Source organism: Suricata suricatta, chromosome 2 (genome assembly GCF_006229205.1).
Source record: "Suricata suricatta isolate VVHF042 chromosome 2, meerkat_22Aug2017_6uvM2_HiC, whole genome shotgun sequence".
NCBI classification, from domain to species: Eukaryota; Metazoa; Chordata; class Mammalia; order Carnivora; family Herpestidae; genus Suricata; species Suricata suricatta.
Genome location: NC_043701.1, coordinates 54,449,897 through 54,466,039, shown reverse-complemented (window position 1 = coordinate 54,466,039; position 16,143 = coordinate 54,449,897). Strand labels below are relative to the sequence as shown.

The window sequence follows — 16,143 nt, the reverse complement described above, 5'->3', positions numbered from 1 at the left end:
CGTGGGATCAAGCTCCTCATTGGGTTGGGTGTGGAGCCTGTTTCAGATCTTTCTCTCTCCCTCTCTCTCTCTCTCTCTCTCTCTCTCTCTCTCTCTCTCTCTCTCTCTCTCTCTCTCTCCCCCGCCCCCTTTCCCTGCTTCCACTCCCTCTCTCAAAAGAAAGGAAAAAAGGAAGGAAGGAAGGAAGGAAGGAAGGAAGGAAGGAAGGAAGGAAGGAAGAAAGGAAGGAAGAAAAGTAAATTTGCCAGGAAGATGGGAGAGATAGAAGCTGAATTCTATCCAGCATGCCACCAGGAATGCCAGGAATCAGTTAATGTGTATTCACCAAAGAAGGATGTTGGCCGCCTATGGCTACAGCCCCTCTGAATGAGTTTGCTGGGATGGCTACAACAAAGGACTGCAAACTGGGTAGCTTAAACAAGGCTAGAAGTCCAAGATCAAGGTGATAGTGAGGTTGAGTCCCTCTGAGATAGTATGTTTCATTCCTTCCTCCTAGCTTCCAGGGATTTGTTGGCAACATTTGGCCTTCCTTGGCTGGGAGACCTCAGCCTTCATCTTCATGTGCCATTCTCTCTGTGTGTCCAAATCTCTTCTTTTTATAAGGACAGCAGTCATATTGGATTAGCGCCCACCCTATGACCTCATTTTAACCTGATTACCTCTGTAAAAACCTTAACTTCAAATAAGGTTATATTCTGAGGTACTCATACGGGCGGCACCATCCAATCCATACTATCCTCCTTCCTGCCATATTAATAGCTGTCATCAGCCCCAACAGTAATTGTAATAATAATAAATGCTAACATACTTAGAACCACACTATACACCAGGCTCTTTAATTGCTCCAATACTAATCACAGAAGGGATAAAAAACATTGCCTATAAGCTTACTGCTTCTTAGAATAGTTTAATATTCTAGTAAATGGATAATTAATATTGTGGTGTCCGTTTAATCACTGGATTATGACTGTGGTCACAACAAATTTTTTCACTACTTAAGAAAAACCTAATTTGTGTTTTTCATGTATCACCCTATGAAATAACTTATAACCCTACCTTAGGCTGAAAAAAAAAAAAAACCCTGAAACATAGAGAAGTTAATTAATTTGTCAAAAATAAATGGTATAGGCAAGATTTAAATGAGAAGCCAGGCTCCAGAGCCCAAACACTCAGATGCCATCACACACTGCCTTCCTTGAGTACATATTACATACTGTGTCCTGTGCTAGGTGCAGGAGGGAAATAGCAGTTTTTGCTCTCAGGGAGTTCATGGTCTAGCAATATCCAGTGCATTCTTATGCTTCGTGTGAGATTTGGCCCTTGTTTTTGATATGAATAATCCCTCAAACCCAACCCTACCCCAGCTCTTGAGTAAGATATGATGTCATTAAAAAATAATAATAAACAATCAAAATGCTATGGGGAAAAGAAAATAGGAGTCATTTACTCCACCAGAGAAGAAAGGCAGACAGGAATGAAATAGTAAACAGAGAAGGGATTAGAAGTGACTGAATCAGCCTAAGCACCTTCATATCTTGAACAGCTGGGAGATCACAGCTACAAAGAGATTTATTTTAATGTCTGGAACCTCTGAGTGAGTTAGTGTCAAAACTTGTTGAGATTAATCATCTTATATGTGCCCAAGAATTTGTATTTCTTTCCATTTTATTCCAAAAAGTACATCACATAGTTTTCTTTCTTCCTCTATAATTATGTAATCCTTATGATTTCTTTAATGTAATAAAAATTGGGTCATGACTTTTATCATATCCAGACTTTTAAATTTGTCCTTTATAAAAAGAGCTATTCTTCTTTTAAGCTTATTATGTTAGTAGGAAAAATTAAATGACAATAGAGAGTGTCTCTTTTCTAAGACTGTGATGGATCGCATAAAATGGCCTCAATTCTTCATCCCTCCCTATAGCCATACCCTCTATCTGTCACTGTGCAGTCACCTCCTGCTGGGAGCCAAGCACGAGGTGGGGAGGGGGGCATGTAAATTATTTGCACACTTGAGCTTGACTTCCCTCTTGATGCTCTGCTGTCATGGGAAGTACATGCTTGGTATAAGTGGAGGATAAACACTTGGGGAGCAGTGCTGAGACGAGGCTACATCAATCACCAGCCAGTTGACACCCCAGGTATTTGAGTAAATGCAGCCAAGATAATGAAAGCCACCTAAGCCAAATTGCAGCTAATGCCAGAAACATGAAATAAAAGTTTATGGTTATACGCCAGTGACATTTTGTGATTGTTATACACCATTGTTGTGGAAGTAGATAATGGATTCAAAGACCATAAGGCATCCTTTCCTTTCTGGGGTAACTTTTGAAACTAAGCACTGAAAGTTGAGTTTAATGTTATGAATGCATCCACACTATGCGTGGTAGCCACTATTTAATTTAAATTAATAATGAAACTGAAGAGACAAGACAATTAGCATATTTATATGAACTCATCAACAAATAAAATTAGAAAATACATGAGGAACTCCACTGCACAGAAAGAGAATCCACAGATAAAAGGAACAGGAAGAACTTGAAATTTGCTACAATCTAAAAGAGGCATAAAATACATCCTTTGAAATGTTCAAATAGACTAGGAAGTCATAGAATACATAAATCAGAAACAGAAGATTATAAACCTAGAAAGTCAGGCTTGAAAAGGATAACAGTGTGCTTTTTTTCTGGAACAATCCATTAGAATTCTTTAAGGATTTAACTTGAATGAAAATGTATAGCAACTCACAGGACTTGAAAAATGTAGCTTCTAAAATAAGTGAATCTGTATTTTCATATATAAGTGTTTATTAAAATGTACCTTTATCAGAATTTCATGGTAAAAACAAGTATTATTCCTCAGTTGGTTTTTATTTTATAAATTCAACTATCAGGTCAAGGTAAGAACATATGAATGCTGAACTTCTTCTACCCTTAGAATGCTGAACTTCACCCTTCAAAAAGTAGATGTGTAGCTTAATAATATTTAAATTTTGTTTTGCTATAGGAAACAATTTGTTTCATTGGCATAACACACACATATACATAAATATGACTTGGTTTGTTAATTGTTGTTATTAATTTATTTAATTTGTGTAATTTATAAATCAAAACTCCTTGAATTTGTAGCTCAGTGAGCTTCATACGTTTTGAGACCATGAATTACATGTGTATAAGTTGATGATTGATACGTCTTATTTTACAAATATGTAATGACCTTAGTCCCCATCAATGTTTACCTAAAATTGTATTCTCTTGGTTATTAAGAGTTACTAAGGGTTCTATGGACATCTATGTTCACCTATTGTGTAAATACCTATAAGATCTAACAAACGGAGAATATGCATTCTTCCCAAGCAAAGAAATATTTTCAAAAAAGGAAAAAGGGAGCCCCACATTCTCTGACCACAATACAACATAATTAAAAGCAAACTTAAAAAAAAATGTTTACCACAGGATAATAACAAAACATGAGGTATCCCTAACTCATGAAAACAGCTAAAACACCTCTTACTCTTACATATTCAACTGGCCAATGAACATCTCTGGGCTCATAGTCAGTGGGCTAATAAACATATCATACTTGGATCAGTCAGGGTTTTGATCAGGAAAGTGTAGTTACTCTAACTGATTCAGAATAAGGAATTTTTATAGAAATAGACCTTACCCAGTTCTGGGAGCTGGTGAATAAATCTGTGGAAGCCTTTGTAGCTGCTGGTTGGCCTGAATCAGGAAGAAAAGCCAGACATAAAGCAGGGGTGAACTAGAACAAAGAACTAAGATAAACTGAAACCCCTCAGAACAAACTAGAAGCCTCCTCTGGGTGGGGACCTGTCAAAAATGATGGTTTCTTTCCTCATAGAGTTGCACATATTTCCGACCCAAGACTCAGAAAATCTGCAGAGAAACTCGGAGAAACCCTTCAATGAATCCACCAGCAATTCCTATTGGCCCTTGCTTGAAAAGAATTCCATTGCTTTTCATCAATCCCAAAGCCACGTCCCTTGTCTGAGCCACAGTAATTTCTCATCTGTGTGATTGTCATAGCCTCCTAGCCAGCCTTCTTACACCCAATCCACAGCACTACAGCCTATCCTCCACACCGTAGCCAAATAATCATTATAAAACATGTGTTAAATCACATCACTCTTCAATTTAAGCCCTCCGGTGATTCTCCATCAGTTTATAAATCCCTACATGATCTGCTGCTAGCTACCTCTCTTATCGCCTGCCTCACTCTTCTAGCCACACCCCCACACACGTTTTTCACCTGAAACCATTTGCAGTCATGGTTTGCTCTGCTTGAAATGCTCTTCTGCAAGTCTGCAGGATTCTCTTCGTGCCTTTCCCTGATCTCTCCCTATATGGCACCTTCTCACAGAGAGTCTCCTGGCCAGTGTATCTGAAGTACTGCCTCCAGTTCCTCCCTATGTGCTATTCCTGCTTCATATTTTTTCCTATTCTTGCTTATTTATGTGTACCTGACACTGTGTTATACAGTTGACCCTTAAAACATACTGGGCTTGAGATGCTGACTCCCCATGCAGTTGAAAATCCATATATAACTTTTGAACCCCCAAAACTTAACTATTAGTAGCCTACTATAGACTAAATGCCTTACCAATTATATAAACAGTTAATTGACACATATTTTATGTATGTATTCTTACAATAAAGCAAGCTAGAGAAAAGAAAATGTTTTTCAGAAAATCATAAAATACAAGTATAGCACCATACTGCATTTACTGAAAAAAAGTCACATAAAATTGGACACACACAGTTCAAACCCATGCCATTCAAGGATCACCTGTATGCCCACTTTTTTTATTGTATCACCTCCATAATAATGTATACTCCAGGGAAGCAGGGATATTGTTTGCTTTACCCTAACAGTACCGAAAGCAGTTCCTGACTGAGTAAATATTCACTGGATATTTCTTAAATAAATTAAGGAATTAATTTTCCACAGAGTATAAAAAACTAATGAGACTTCAAGTTTCCAGTTTTGCATGTAAGGTGCTTATAAATTGCCACTCTGTCCTAACACATAAAAACCTGAACAGACTCAAAAATCAACTCTCCTTGGATCCATAACAGAGGAAAAGACACAGGGAAAACTGAGCAGTGATTCTTGAGAAGAAATTGCCCCAAGAAACTGTGCCAGAGTAGGAAACCCTGAACTGTAATTGACAAAGTGCTGGAAGTTCAGTGGGTACAAATCCAAGAGTCAGACACTCCAGTTATAGGGAAGCCCCCAAAATATTATGAGAGTTACTTCCCAGGTCCCACAGTAAATATCAGAGAAAAATCTCATCAAGTTTCTGGCAAGCAGAGGGCAAATGGAACCATTCTGAAAGATCCCAGAGCACTTTGGATGCTTTGCTTTTTTGTTTTTGTTTGTTTTTAGTTTAGTTTATTTGTTTTGAGAGAGAGAGAGCACATGCTCACACACACACACACACACACACACGTGTGTGTGTGTGAAGGAGAGAGAGAATCGCAAGCAGGCTCCTCGCTGTCAGTGCAGAGCTTAACATAGGGCTGGATCTCACAAATCATGAGATCATGACCTGAGCCAAAATCAAGAATTAGACACTTAACCAAACGAGCCACCCAGGTGCCCCAGAGCACTTTGTTCTTCTTAACAAGGCCTGTCCTCATAAGAAACTAGTTAACCAGATCTTAGCCGGCTAGATTAGAGTCTAATTGACTTCAGGGAAAGGAAATACCTACTCCAGGCCACTCTAGAATTCCACTTGGGAGAAGAAAAATACCCAACTCCATACTCCCCCAGCTAAGGAAAGAGAAATAAACTGACGTAGAAACATTTGTGAAGCTCACAGTCCAGAGGCACAGGCTCACTGAAGGATTGAGCCTTAATCATGGATTATGGAATACTTCCCTCTCCAACATGACACTACTGCATTACTAAAGGCCTGTGTACAGCAATTCCTTTACTGTAGTAACTCATGTTTGGCTATCAAGAAAAATTACAAGCCATCTCAAAATGCCAAAAAAGATTGAATTTGAAGAGAAAGAGCAAACAAGCATCAGAAACAGACATGGCAGGGATGCTGGAATTACTAGACTGGAAAGCAGCCATGATCAATATGTTACAGGTCTAATGGATAGACAACATGCAAAAACAGATGGAAAATGTAAGCAGAGAGATGGAAATCTAAGGCAGAGCCAAAAAGAAATGCTAAAGATCAAACATAGTGCAACAGAAATGAAGAATGCCTTTTATGGGCTTATTGGTAGACTGGACACAGATGGAGAAATAATCTCTAAAACTAAGGATATTTCAGCAGTAACCCCAAGACTGAAAAGCAAGGAGAACAAATACTGAAAGAAAAAAAAAAGAAAAGACACCGTAAAACAGACTACGCAAGCTTTGTAGGACAATTACAAAAGGTGTGGATCCATGGTCAGGTCTGTGTTTGGCAGGTATATTACCAGGGGCACAAAACAAGTGTCACTTCTGCCAGGTCCCTAAAGCATTCTCCTTTTGGATCCCTGGGCTGGTCCCTGCGTAGGCAGGACTGTCTCTGGACTGCAGCAGAGCAGGTCTGGAGTAAGATCATAGGACTCTTCAAGGACCACAGTTGGATCTCAAGCTGGTGGACCTATTAACAGAGATGCCCATGGGCTTATCTACTCCTGGGTCCATGGGCAGGTCCCTGGGCAGGTATAACTGCTTCAAGACCCTCTGGAGTGGAGCTAGAGGTGGGTCACGTGACTGCTTCAGAGCCTGGGTCTGAGGTCAACACGCCCAGTTACTAGGGGCATGGACAGGTATGGCTCCTCCTGCGTCCCCTGTCAGGAGGGGCTGGTAGCAGAACCATGAACAAGCAGAGATTGAACCAAGTCCACAAAGGGACAGGACTTCTTTTTTTCTTTTTTTTTTAAAGTTTATTGATTTACTTTGAGGGAGAGAAGGAGAGAGAGCAGGGCAGGGGCAGAGAGAAAGAGAGAGAATCCTAAGCAGGCTCTGCACTGTCAGTGCAGAGCTTGATGAGGGGCTCAAACTCCAGAACCATGAGATCATGACCTAAGCCCAAGCCAAGAGTCAGATGCTTCACCAAGTGAGCCACCCAGGCACCCCAGGAGAGGGCTGCTTCTGTTCCACGCTGAACAGGCCTGCCAGTGGCTGTCTTGGGTTCCATCAAAGTGTTACAACCTCCTTCCCAGTCCCAAAATTCTCAGTCACTTTTGTCTGTGGGTCGCTACCAAATATTTGCTTCTGTGGGAGATGTGATTTGGGAACCTCTAATTATACCACCTTGCTGATGTCACCAACACCAATTGTCATGATTATTAGAGCTCCATGCTAAGTCTCCAATGTGGGTAGTGTTAGTCCTCTGACTTTGTTCTTCCCTTCAACATTGTGTTGGACATTCCATGTCTTTTGCCTCTCCATATGAATTTTGGAATCAATATCTACAAAATAATACAGTGGGATTTTTATTGAGATTATGTTTAATGTATAGACCAAGATGGTGTTATTTTGAGGCCTCAAGAAAGTACCTGAAGGTAAGTCTGAAAAGACAGTGCCTCGAATACATTTATTCGAGGGATTTAATACATGTTATTTTTGGTTGAGCAGCCTTATCTTTTTAAAAAATTTTTTAAATGTTTACTTACTGTTGAGAGAAACAATTGAGCTCTTTGTTGACAGCTCAGAGCCTTGAGTCTGCTTGGGATTCTGTGTCCTCCTCTCTCTCTGCCCCTCCCCCACTCAAGCTCTGCCTCTGTCTCTTTCTCAAAAATAAACAAACATTAAAAAAATTTTTAATGTCTTTTTTTGGACCTCTTTCTAATACAGTTTTAGCATACCTCTTAATGATTTATACATTCTTTATATATTTAGGGTCTGACTTTTGTCTATAATGCTTTCTACAAATGTTTCTCTAGTTGGTCTTCCTTTTAATTTTGTATATAACATTTTTATACAGAACTTTTGAATTTCTGGGTAGTCAAATGTTTTCCTGTGAGTTTTTCCCCCACTACTTTACTGTTTATAAATTATTTCTCCTTTAGAAATCAGCTAATTGTTATACATTGTTTCTAGACTTTATAGTCTTGTTGGTTTTTTTTTTACATTTAATGATCTAGAAGATTCGAGGCCTACTTAAGTTTCTTTTTTTTAAGTTTTAATTTAAATTCCAGTTAGTTAACATACAGTGTGATATTTGCTTCTGGGGTATAATATAATGAGTGAACACTTCCATACATCACCTGGTGCTCATCACAAGTGCCCTCCTTAATCCCCATCACCTATTTCACAGATGCCCCACCTTCCTCCCCTCGGGTGGCCATCATTTGTTTCCTGCAGTGAAGAGTCTCTTTCTCAAAACTGTGTACCGTATTCTATTATGTGAGCTGTCTGGTTTCATACTGCATTTTAGTATCTGTTAAAATAACTCTCTCCTTACAAACTGTCTTTTCCAAAATTTTCCTTGCTGTTCTAATTTGAATATTCTTTATAATAACTTTGGGAGAGTTTTAATAAATTTCAAAAGAAATCTTGTTGGGTTATATTAGAATTTGTTATACGTATTGATTGGTTTATAAAGAATGACAAGATCTAATCTCTTTATCTAAGAACATATTATGTATCTCTATTTGTCCTTTTTTATTATATCTTATATAATTATAAAACAAAATGCTTTAACCTTTGTGCATTTATATGAGGGTTGTTTCTGCATGTTTTTTCTCCTGCAAATGGGATAATTTCCTCACTATCCTGCATGCCTCATATTGTTTTGAGGTAAGAAAGCTGTTCATTTAATTTAATTTTATTATATCTATTCACCTTTAATTTTTAAATTTTAATATTTTTCAGTTAATTCATTTGGATATTTTAGATGTGTAATTGAATTGTCTACATTTAATGACTTTGTCTTTTCCTTCTTGACCTTTTTAACTCTTCCTTTCTACAATTAGCACCAGTTTAGTCTCATGAGACTGCTTCCCTTCTCTACTGCAATGCTGAATAGGAGTGACTAGAAGTGGATAGGAGGCAAGTATCATTATTATCCACCTGACTTCAACAACCATGTTTCTGTACATTTTTGAGAGATATATCTTACTAAGAAATTCCTTTTAGGGGCAGCTGGATGGTTCAGTCGGTTAAGCATCTGATTTCAGCTCAGGTCATGATCTCAGGGTTCTGGGTTCAAGGCCCATGTCAGGCTCAGTGCTGACAGCTCAGAGCCTGGAGCCTGCTTCAGATTCTGGTCTCCCTCTCTCTCTCTGCCCCTCCCCTGCTTGTGCTCTGTCTCTCTCTCTCTGCCTCAAGAATAAATAAACATTAAAAAAAATTTTAAATATCTAGATCTCCTGCTTACTTATTTCCTTTTTCTGTCTTTTCTTTAGTTAAGATAATCCTTTTTGTGTACCCCTTTTTAAATTAAGTGCCAGATATTATGTATGAAACATTATACAAGTTAATGTGTGATTCTGAATGATGTTTTCTACCAGAGGGGATTTACTATTGCATTTTGAAACAATGTGAATTCTTGAGAGGGCCCATCTATTTTCCTTTTACCAACGCTCCCAGCATGTAGCCCTTCAGGGTCCCAACTGCAAGTCTAGAGTGTTTGTCGACTCCTCTTTCTCAATAAGTCCTAAACTCCAGCTGTTGTTTTTTGTCGTCTCTCCACCGCAGCCCACCCACACCCCCAGCGCCCTGAAACGGCTGAAGCTCCGCTTACTTTTGTGCCCTCCAGTCATTGCTTGAGAATCATCAAATGCCTTGTGGGAAGAGTGGCACCATGCTGGGCTGCCCTTCTTTCCAGGATCTTAGTCATCTGAGTCCTTGCTGCTTTTGAAGCTCTCTGATATTTCAAATAAAGTTTTGTTTGTTTTTTAAATTTTCACAATTTTTCTCAGTGAGAGTATTGACTACAAATAAACGATTTTCAGAAGCAAAGCTCTACTAGAACATTTTGAGCAGTGCAGTGACATGATCTTATTTCAGTTTTTAAAAGATGACTCTGGGGGCACCTGGGTGGCTCAGTCGGTTAAGCGACCGACTTCGGCTCAGGTCATGATCTCACAGTTCGTGAGTTCGAGCCCCACGTCGGGCTCTGTGCTGACAGCTCAGAACCTGGAGCCTGCTTCAGATTCTGTGTCTTCCCCTCTCTCTGCCGCTCCCCTGCTCATGCTCTGTCTCTCTCATTCTCTCAGTAATAAATAAAAATGTTTAAAAATTTTTAAAAATTAAAAAAAAGATGACTCTGTTTGCCTTGAAAATAAACAATGTAGATTTGGGGAAGGAGAAGAATGGAAACAGGTAGTCCAATTACTAAGCTATTACAATAATCCAGAGATAATGGTGACTTGATCCATTGTAGTAATATGGAAATGAAGAAACCTGATTCATTCAGGATGTATTTTGAAGGTAAAACCAAGTGGATTTACTTACAAATTGGATAAGGGGCATTAGAGAAAGAGAGGGATGAATGCTGGTCCTAATTTTGGCCCTGAACAGCTAACTGAAAGAATGGAGCTACCATTTACTAAGATGGGGGAACGTGGATCGGAGTGCATTTTGTGAAGGGTGAACAGGAACTTACTTTTGTGTGTGTTCAGTTTGAGATGCTAATTTGACATCTAACTGAAGATGCCAAGTATAACTGAATATACGAATTTGAAGTTCAGAGAAAGGTTGGAAACTGGAGATATAAATTTTGCAGTCATGAACTTTTGGATCTAATTAAAGCCATAAAACTTTTATGAGAGAAAGGGGCTCAAGATGACAGGTTAGGAAAATCCTAAATTTACCTCCTCACACAGACCAGACAAATTTATAGCTGCATATGGAATAATTTTCCATTGAAAATGACATGAGAACTAGATGAGCAGCACCTATACAACAAAAGATATCATTGAGAAGAGTAAGAGAAACAGAGACAGCCTTTCCGGAGATCTCACCCCAGATGTGGCTAAATCACAAGCAGGAAGGACACCTCCTCAAGGAGTGAAAGGATTGAACTTCACATGAGGACCCTTACCCAACGGGCTGACACCAGAAAAACCATCCCCCAAAACATCTGTTTTAGAAAATCAATGGGATTCGAGGCCAGGAAAATCAGAGTAATAGGGAACAGAGATCCCACTCTTAAAGGGATTCCATGCAAACCATTCACCCCGAGATCCAGAGAAAAAGCAACAGATTGAGAAGCACATAGGCCATAAGCAAGGGAGAGCCATTTACTAATATCAAAGCGGCTGCTGGAGAGGCAGGAACCTACAGGGACTTTATGGAGACGGAAGTGCTGACAGGTATCATTTGTACAAAGTGATCATAACCCGCTGGTGACAGAGCTAAAAGGTATCATTTTGGGTGCCGTCCCTCTAGCCCGCAGGCAGGGGAGGGTATGCTTCACCCACGCCCCTCCTTGGCTAGGCTGGGAAAACACCCTGCACACCACCAACCCCCCACAGAGAATGAGTGGGAAGTGGGGAATACAGTGGCTCAAACTCTGCTCTCTCCATGCAGTGGCTGAGCTGCAACACGGCCAGCTGAGTACCACGAGCCCTGCCTTCCGGCCAGCAGTCATGGCCCTGTCACAGCCAGTGGGCACACACAACCCACAAAAGAGACACCCATAGAGTGCCTGGCTCTGGTGGCCAAGAGAAATTACACTTGTGGGCCACACAAAACAGCTCCCACAGAAGACCACTCCCTCGAGACTGAGGGAGGTAGCCTGTTTGCCTAATACATACGGACAAACACAGAGACTCGCAAAATGAGAAGATACAGAAATATGTTCCAAGCCAAAGAACAAGGCAAATTCCCAGAAAAAGACCTTAATGAAAAAGAGATAAGCAACTTACCTGATAAAGGGTTCAAAGTAATGGCCATAAGGGTGCTCACTTGAGAGAAGAACGGATGACCACAGCAAGAACTTGAACAAACAGATAAAATATATAAGAAGGTACCAAACAGAAATCGTAACTGAACTGGAAAATACACGAGAGGGGTTCAACAGCAGAATGGATAAAACAGAAGCATGCGTCAGTGAAGTGGAAGATAAGCAATGGGGGAACACCTGGACAGAGCAGCAGTAGGAAAAAAAGAATTAAAAGAAGTGACAATACATTAAGGAACCTCTAGGACAACATCAAGTATAGTAACATTGGCATTATTGCAAATGAAATCTTGTCATTTTCAGTAACATGGGTGGATTTAGAGGGTATTATGTTAAGTGAAATAGATCTGGTAAAGACAAATACCGTATAATTTCACTTATATATGGAATCTAAAAATAAGAATAACAAAGTAAAACAGAAATAGAAGTATATATATAGAGAGAGAGAATTAAAGGTTGCCAGAGGGGAGGCAGGTGAGGGATGGGCAAAATAAGTGTAGGGGATTAAGAGGTACTAACTTCTAGTTACAAAATAAGTCATGAGGAAGACATGTACTATCTTGTACACCTGAAACTAATACAATATTGCTGCCAATTATAATTCAATTTAAAAAAAGACCAGATGAAGGGGTGGAGGGAAAAGATATGTCTACCTTTCACTTAGTTTTGCTGTGAAACTAAAACTTCTCTAAAAAATAAAGTTAATAAAAAATGGCCTAGGGCACCTGGGTGGCTCAGTAGGTTAAGCTTTGGACTTCAGCTGAGGTCAAGACCTCACAGTTCCTGAGTTTGAGCCTCACATCAGGCTCTGTGCTGACAGCTCAGAGCCTGGAGCCTGCTTCAGATTCGGTGTTATCCTCTCTCTCTCTCTCTCTCTCTCTCTCTCTCTCTCTCTCTCTCTCTCTGCCCTTCCCCTGCTCCCACGGTCTCTCTCTCTCTCTCTCAAAAATACACATTAAAAAAAACGACCTAATATATATTTTTTAAAGACCAGATGAGAGCATCATGTTAAAACCCGAGTAACTACAGTTTAGCAGTGTCTATTGCACAGGACTAGTATGAGGGCTTAATAATATTTATCCCAACTCGTGCTTCTAGATTTCCTCCTAGGGTATGAAGGAATCAGGTGCCCTGGGCAACTCCCACGTGTTGTACAGCAGCTGAAATCAGTCTCATCACCGTTCCTCACCTGCCCAAAGTAAAGCTCCAGCTGGCAACTCGATTGCCTTTCATTGAGGAGGGATCAGGTCTTGGAACACTCGGGTTCTCAACAGGTGTGTGACAACTGACTGAGGCTGTGGGCCCTCCGGCCGGCAAGGGTGGTGCGGTTTCTCTTCGCCCGGAGGCCAGGGCGGCCCCCAGGCTGCACCTTCTCTTTCTCGGCTGCAGAGGGCGCTCGTGAGGTACCGGCGCTCCGGGAGGCCGGCGAGCTCCGCGAGGGGCGGGGCGGGGTAGGGCCAGAGGGCGGGGCGGGCCGTGGGGCGAGGCGCGAGGAGTCGGCCGGCAGTAGTTTAAGCGCGCGGAGGGGGAGAGCGGGTTCCTGGAGGGTTTTCGGGCCGGCTGGAGGCAGCTGCAGGTGGGACCGTTACCCGCCCGGCACCTGAGAGCGAGCGGGGCGGCCGGAAAGGAAGCGTGCCGGCGCACCATGATCCCCCTGGAGAAGCCGGGCAGCCGCGGCTCCCCCTCCGCAGCCGCCTCAGGGGCGGGCCGGAGTCTGGGCACGCCGCGCCGGCAGCCGCCCCCACCCCAGGCCCGCGGGCTGCTGACGGAGATCCGTACCGCCGTGCGCACCGAGCCCTTCCAAGACGGCTACAGCCTGAGCCCCGGCCGAGAGCTGGGCAGGTGAGGAGGGCGGGGGCCGGGCCGGCGATACGTGCCCGAGGCCGGCGGGCGCGGTGGGGGTGGCGGCGCCAGGGCCGATAGCGCGCGCTGTGACTTGGCACAAACTTGGGTGCGGGGGGTGATATCGGGGCGGTCGAGTCGCACCAGCCAGCCCTCGGCTGGTCCCCGACGCCGGCGCGGCGCTCCGCGACCGTGCGGCTTTCACTTGGGAGCGGGTGTGACAAAGTCGCCAAGGGCGGGCCGCCGAGACGGTCACCCCCGCCTCCACTGCGGCCCTCTGAGCATCTGAGGTGTTTGCGCGGCGCGGGGGGCGCGGGGGGCGCGCCGCCGGCCTTTCCCGGAACCAGCGAGTCTGAAGCAAAGCCGGAGCTGTGCGGGCGGCTTTGGCTTTGCCCTTAAACGCGCGCGTGTTGCCGTCTCCCCGTGTGGCTGTGAGAACAAGTCGCATCAGACGTGACAGCTTCCTTTGAGTCACTCAGCGCTGTGTGAACTCTGCCTTCGGCGGACTTCAGTTTCGGTGCCTTGGTTTTGTGCTGTTTTACTTCTAGAACATTTAGGTCTCTGTGCTGTTTTACTTGTAGAATATTTAGGTCCCTGTGGCTTTAAATTCACAGGTTCTTGTCCGTTGCCTCGCTTTTTCTACTCTGCTGTGAGCTGGCCCCTGCCTTCTCCTCCCCACGCCACCCTGGATTTGCTCTCTCTTAAAATTGTAAAAGGCGAAGCCTGTTCGGGGACTTTACTTTTTGTGTGAAGAGGGATGATCTAGTGATAGGGGCCTGAGGACTGACTTCCTTTTTGCTTTCGAGCAGTTTGGAGAAGTTGTCAAAAGCGTCGGCTTTGGGGGCGCGTGGACGGCTCAGTCTGTTAAATGTCCGACTTCAGCTCAGGTCACGATCTCGCGTTTCGTGAGTTCGAGCCCCGCATCAGGCTCTGTGCTGACAGCTCAGAGCGTGGAGCCTGCTTCGGATTCTGTATCTCCCACTCATGCTCCATCTCTGTCTCAAAAATAAACTTTATTAAGAAAATTAAAAAAAAAAAAAAAAGCAGCGTCGGCTTTGGAGTCAGACCTGAGCTTAAGTCCGGCCTGCTTGTTATGTTTGCCTTTGAGTGGGTGACTTAGACTCCCCAGCCTCCTGTTTCTCACCCGTGAAATCCTGTAATGACAGTACCTGTCTCGTGGGGGTGTTGTGCAGATGCCTGTAAAGCACATGCTGCAGGTCCTGGCACATAGCATTCAATAAATGTTAGTTGTTGCAAAATAACACCATGTAGTGATGGGGAAAGGGCCTGACAATTATAACAGCCTTTATCTGGGGTCTTGGAAAAGGAGAGTCTTGTAACATTGGTTACAAACGATATTGAAAATGTGCTACTTTACGAATATTAAGGTAGCTTTTAGAAATCGTTTTGTTTGGTTGGTTGGGTTTTCGTTTGGTTTGTTTTTTTGGAGGGGATCCTATCTTTAAAATGTCACATTTATTCTAAATGTTAAGAGGAAAAACATCTTTCTGAACAGGATTTAATACTTGACTGGCAGACCCTCATTTTTTAAAACGTTTTTTAAAAATTTATTTATTATTGAGAGACAGAATGAGCAGGGGAGGTTCAGAGAGGGGGAGACACAGAATCCAAAGCAGGTTCCAGGCTCTGAGCTGTCAGAACGGAGCCCGAGGTGGGGCTTGAACTCACAAACTGGGAGATCATGACTTGAGTGAAGTGAAGGCTTAACCGACTGAGTCACCCAGGGGCCCTTGGCAGGCACTAATTAACTGGATCTGTGCACACTTTAAATATGACAAGGAAGACCGAGAGAGCTGCTATCTAGGTATTCGAATTCATCAAAATTCCAGACATTCTGAAGTAGCCCTGATCTCTTGAAAATGGAAAACTATGACTTTCCATTATTTGCTTCTCTGGCTTCATTCCACAGAAGGAAAACTGATATTACAAAACTGCAATATTTTTGGGTGGCAAGCCCTGTCTTGTAGTCTATAATAAATGATTTAATCTGAAGAAATTGATTTGCACCCTACCAGGTGTTGGTACTGATTTCCTTCAGGAATGTTCCTTTCAACTCTTGTTTTTATCTGTATCATAAAATTCACTTGCCTGTAGGTGTTTATCTTCTATACATATTTATGTCAATTTCTTTACAAAAGTAGTAACTCCTGAAGCAGCAGAACAATGCAGTTAGATATACTTGATATAAAAGCCTAAAATTGAAAATTATTTGTTTCTTTTTGGTCCCTCACCCCCCATATTTTTCTTTAAAAATTTTTTGGGTGGGGTTTTTTTGGGGGGGGTCACGGGGAAGTTTAATGCAGTGGTGAAGAACATGGGCTTTGGAGTCTGACAGTCTGCGGTTGAATCTTAGCTTTTTACTTACCAGTTATGTATACTTGAGTAAGTTACCTAACCATTTA

The 16,143-nt window shown here is 42.3% G+C and overlaps 2 protein-coding genes across 3 annotated transcripts in view; one reads left to right on the top strand and one right to left on the bottom strand.

Annotated features, from left to right (window-relative positions):
- The window catches only part of LOC115275002 (basic proline-rich protein-like), a 16,320-nt gene extending 2,795 nt beyond the window's left edge, over positions 1 to 13,525 (bottom strand). The window contains exons 1-2 of the mRNA XM_029918585.1: positions 13,068 to 13,525; positions 3,667 to 3,722 (exon numbers count right to left, since the gene is read on the bottom strand). Coding sequence (XP_029774445.1) covers positions 3,667 to 3,722; positions 13,068 to 13,525 — 514 coding nt within the window. The remainder of the gene's footprint in view (positions 1 to 3,666; positions 3,723 to 13,067) is intronic.
- Positions 13,358 to 16,143, top strand: part of STK17A (serine/threonine kinase 17a) — a 40,320-nt gene continuing 37,534 nt past the window's right edge. For both annotated transcript variants that reach the window (XM_029926495.1, XM_029926488.1), the window contains exon 1: positions 13,358 to 13,720. In XM_029926495.1, the coding sequence (XP_029782355.1) occupies positions 13,524 to 13,720 (197 nt within the window). In that variant the 5' untranslated portion in view covers positions 13,358 to 13,523. The remainder of the gene's footprint in view (positions 13,721 to 16,143) is intronic.